Raw genomic sequence first — 4,925 nt, forward strand, 5'->3', positions numbered from 1 at the left:
CATGACCTGGGACATGCTGGGGCTCAGCCGTGCTCTGCGGACAGGCTCCACCTGCACACACACCCCACCCCCCCGCCATGGGAGCACCCACCCCATGAGGGCCACTTACACCGAGGATGTGCAGCAGGACGGCTCCGTGCTGTCGCTCCGTGTTGGAGAACAGGTCTGTGGGGAACTCGTGAATGGCTGGAAGACAAGAGGACATGGCAGCGTTAGTGCTGAATGGGAGCTGAGGCTCAGGGGCAGGTCTCAGAGCAGGACCCAGGCCGAAGTGACGCAAGAGAGAGGGGAGGGCTGAGAGCACTGGTCCTGGTCCCTGGGCCCCCTCAGGTCCACTCAGGTGCCAGGGGTGCTTCCACTAGCATCTTGGGTCATTGCACACCATGCGTCAGCCCTCCTCCGGCCCCAAGCATGTCCCTGCTGGGTGGACACTGCCACTCTCATTACCTGGGGTGGTGGGCAGCCTGCGAGGTGCGGAGCTTAATGACAGAGTGAGAACAGATCAGTCGCTTCAGAATGGCTTTCCATCCAGCACCCCTCTCCTGCCCTGTCCACCCAACGCAGCTCTACTGAGCTCACCTAGGTACCAGGCACTATGTTTGGCATCAGGTGAGGACACCAATAAAAGCCTCCGCCTCTTGTCACTTAGCTTCGTGGGGGACAAACAAATGGGCAAATACAGTATCTCTTACTGCCAGGGAAGAAGACGTGCAAAGGTCCTGAGGCAGGCGTGCGCTCGCTGCATGTGAGGAGCTGCAAGGTCCCTGGCGCAGGTAGAACACAGTGAGAGTGAGGTAGAAGATGGAGGAGGGGAGGCTGGAGGGAGAGGCAAGGATGAGGACCCACCGAAAAGAGATGAGACTTTACCCTCAGCACTGGGGGGGAGCCACTTCTCTCCACAAAGAAAATGTGATGTGAGTGCCCTGTGCACAAAGGGGGGCCGGCCGGGCTGCTCCACCCACAGCAGCGTGACACTCCGACAACCTCACAGTTACTGACTACGACCAATAAAATAAACGGAGACACGTCCGCTGTGGCCGAGGCATCTGGGGCAGGTGTCACTGCCGTCCAGGTGTGGCCGTCCCTGGACTTGACTATCTTTGGGCGGAAGCAAAATGAAACACATACTGGGGTGCAGATAAAGGAAGAGTGAGCTGGCAGAGACCCCACTACAAATCTCACGATCTTGACTTGAACTGACACCCCCAGAAATCCCCCCCAACATTGTCTCCCAGGCAGAGGGTTTTCCGCGAGGCCGGAGCCTCTCGCCCCCCTGAGATCTCAGACGCCGGAGAGAAAGGGGGGCCAAGGAGGGGCTACTGCTCCCCTCATTTGAAGCTGGCTCTACAGCTGGGGCCTTCTCTTCCTCCAAAAAAGGGGTCAGTAAACCCTTTCTTAAAGGGCCAGACAGCAAGTACTTTAGGCTGCGAGGTGTTTATTGCTGTAAAACAGCCATGGAATGGGTGTGCCTGTGTTCCAATAAAACTTTATTTATAAAAACAGGAGGTGGGCTGGAATGAGCCCTCCAGCCACGGTCTGGCAATCCCTGCTCTAAAAGGTTCCCGTAAAATTCCCGAGGGGCTCTGCGGTCCCAGGTTTTGTCTCGGCAATGCCAAGCGTGCGGCAGAGCAACAAAACCAAGGGCTGAATTCACACTCTCTTAGTGAAGAAGGGGGGAGTGCATGAAAAAACAACAAAAACAACAACAGAGAAACTAGGACGGTAATAACTCTATTACAGAAATAACATACAGGCCTGTCATTCAAAATCTGCCGACGGTCTTCATTCTACCCTTCATTTCCATTAACGGCGCATCCTGTTAATTAAAACTTCACTCATTCATTACCCACTGCAGGCTGCTACCAATGTGAGAACCCCAGCTTTTACTTTCTTAATTATCTCTTGCAAAGACTAATATCTGGTTGGGTTTAAATATATAAGCAGATGGTGCTGAGCGGTCGGGAACCTACTCAAGAGGAAACTGTGCTGTGTTTGATCCGGTGGCCACCTTCCTCCCACAATGGGGCTGGCAGGCCTTTCTGCCCAGGGACCCGGAGTTAACTACCGGTGGCTCCCTGGACATGGAGTCTCTGTCACAGCTCCTCGGCTCCGCCACAGAGGCAGAAGCAGCCCCTGGTAACACAGAAATGCATGGGAACGGCCGTGTTCCAATAACACTTTCTGTACAAACACGGGCGGTGGCCACAGGCTGTGGTTGGCTTACCCCTACCCGAGACGAGCGACTTTCACCCATAACGTGGGTTTGAACCCACGATTCCTTTTCAAGTGGCTACTTCCCCGCCACCATTGGGGATCAAGGCCCGTCTGAGTACAGGGGAGGTTTGAGACGTGCACCGGAGTTTTACGCTAAAGCCCTGCAAGGTGGTAGGTTTGGGGGGATCGTGGCGGCAAGCACGCACAGAGCACTTATTAGGCGCCAGGCAAGGCCTGCTGCACTCAGCCTACATTCACTCGCAGGTCCGCGCCTGGGAAAGACGCTGTCACGCCCATTTTAGAGAAGCAGAAAATGAGGCACCAGGTGACCCAGATTCTTGTCTTGGCTTGGGCCACGCACTAGGTGATACGGAGCACGTCACCTAACATCCCTGACTTTGTTTCTTGGGGGTCCAGCATCTGCCCCCCTCACGTTTTGTGGGTCCAGCACCTACCCCCTTCACGGGCTCTGACAAGGACTGCACATGACCTTGGACATGCCATGGCTCAGCCGTGCTCTGCGGACAGCCTCCACCTGCACACACACCCCACACCCCCGCCATGGGAGCACCCGCCCCATGAGGGCCACTTACACCGAGGATGTGCACGTCTGAGTACAGGGGAGGTTTGAGACGTGCACCGGAGTTTTACGCTAAAGCCCTGCAAGGTGGTAGGTTTGGGGGGATCGTGGCGGCAAGCACGCACAGAGCACTTATTAGGCGCCAGGCAAGGCCTGCTGCACTCAGCCTACATTCACTCGCAGGTCCGCGCCTGGGAAAGACGCTGTCACGCCCATTTTAGAGAAGCAGAAAATGAGGCACCAGGTGACCCAGATTCTTGTCTTGGCTTGGGCCACGCACTAGGTGATACGGAGCACGTCACCTAACATCCCTGACTTTGTTTCTTGGGGGTCCAGCATCTGCCCCCCTCACGGGCTCTGACCAGGACTGCACATGACCTTGGACATGCTGTGGCTCAGCCGTGCTCTGCGGACAGGCTCCACCTGCACACACACCCCACCCCCCCGCCATGGGAGCACCCACCCCATGAGGGCCACTTACACCGAGGATGTGCAGCAGGACGGCTCCGTGCTGTCGCTCCGTGTTGGAGAACAGGTCTGTGGGGAACTCGTGAATGGCTGGAAGACAAGAGGACACGGCAGCGTTAGTGCTGAATGGGAGCGGAGGCTCAGGGGCGGGTCTCAGAGCAGGACCCAGCCGAAGTGATGCAAGGGAGAGGGGAGGGCTGAGATCACTGGTCCTGGTCCCTGGGCCCTGGGCCCCCTCAGGTCCACTCAGGTGCCAGGTGTGCTTCCACTAGCATCTTGGGTCATCGCACACCACGGGTCGGGCCTCCTCTGGCCCCAAGCATGTCCCTGCCGGGTGGACACTGCCACTCTCATCACCTGGGGTGGTGGGCAGCCTGCGAGGTGCGGAGCCCTCTGTGCCGGAAATCAAACACTTGGGGTTCGGGTACCATCCCTGACACCCCATGACCCTTCACAAGGTGTCTGAGCACCAGGTCTGCCTTTCAGGCCCCGGGAACACTCCTGGGTAATGAAGGAATCATTCCTCCGCACCCCCCATTCGAGATGACCAATGGATAAGTACTTCGTGTCTGCGGGTGCCCCGTCAGACACCCCACACCCCAACATCCTTCCTCATCACATCAGCTCGACCGGAAGCTCCTAGAAATCAGGGATCCACGCTGCCCTGCATTGCATTCTCTGTGCCTCGGCCAGGCTGCACACAGTAGGTCCTCAATGGGCCTTAAAAATCAATTGAATAAACAATGGCAAACTACTAATACAACTAACAATATGTATCAGCTCGTCCTATTAGAATGCTTGCATTACCTTCAGAAATCCCATAAATAAACTAGAATGGCCTGGTTCATGGCAGGCGCTTGATAAATGCTTATTAAATAAACTCCCAGAAAAAAAAATCCCTTCTCTGTAAACGTCATTTGGCCCCAAGCTCTGAAAGTGATGGCTTCTCCTTTATATGGAAACTTTTCTGGTTTTTAAGATTAGATTCTTCCAATAAGACACAGAAAACATCTGCTCCCCACACACCCAGAAAATGCTCCCACTGTACAACAAGCCGCAATTTAATGAAATATAGATTCTTTCACTTCTGGTGTTTTGTGTGTGGGGTTTTTTTTTTTCTGTAACCAAATTTATGCAACAGAATTGCTCTGTCAGGTCAAGGGCATGGATCCGCTCCAAGGTCTGCCGGCTCAGGGAGGGAGCACTGTTTCCAGGAGAAATGATGTAACTAACTGTCTGGGATCGAAAGACATTTCTGCCATGAAAATTCGAGATCGCCCCTGGTTCCCCAAACCAGTGTTCTGAGCGCTGGTGATTTATCCAGTCCTGGGAATGCTTTGAAAATGAGAATAAAGTAATGCTGCCTTGTTGCTTCGAGGACATTATCTTCTGGCCTCCGGCAGGGAGGGAACATGGATTATAAATTGCTTTGTCCTTGCTGGGAACAGAATTCTGCTTCAGCCACAGCGCCCGGCCCTGCAGCCCCACGCGCACGCTGCAGGCTGCGGAGGGGAGCAAATGCCACTCAGGCCCTAATTTGCCAGCAAAGACAGTGAGTAGCCAGCTGTGCTGCCAGCTACCAATGACCCCTCGCCCTCTGTGCCCACCCAAGTCTTCGGGACACGTCCTGACCCCGTGAGGCAGGCGCTGCAGCCAAAAACAT

At 55.2% G+C, this 4,925-nt stretch overlaps 1 protein-coding gene across 2 annotated transcripts in view; it reads right to left on the reverse strand.

Moving 5' to 3' along the window:
* The window catches only part of SLC24A4 (solute carrier family 24 (sodium/potassium/calcium exchanger), member 4), a 124,516-nt gene that overhangs the window by 36,331 nt on the left and 83,260 nt on the right, over positions 1–4,925 (reverse strand). For both annotated transcript variants that reach the window (XM_015557673.1, XM_015557672.1), the window contains exon 2: positions 3,276–3,352. In XM_015557673.1, coding sequence (XP_015413159.1) covers positions 3,276–3,352 — 77 coding nt within the window. The remainder of the gene's footprint in view (positions 1–3,275; positions 3,353–4,925) is intronic.

Source organism: Myotis davidii, unplaced genomic scaffold, assembly GCF_000327345.1.
Source record: "Myotis davidii unplaced genomic scaffold, ASM32734v1 scaffold449, whole genome shotgun sequence".
Classification (NCBI taxonomy): Eukaryota; Metazoa; Chordata; class Mammalia; order Chiroptera; family Vespertilionidae; genus Myotis; species Myotis davidii.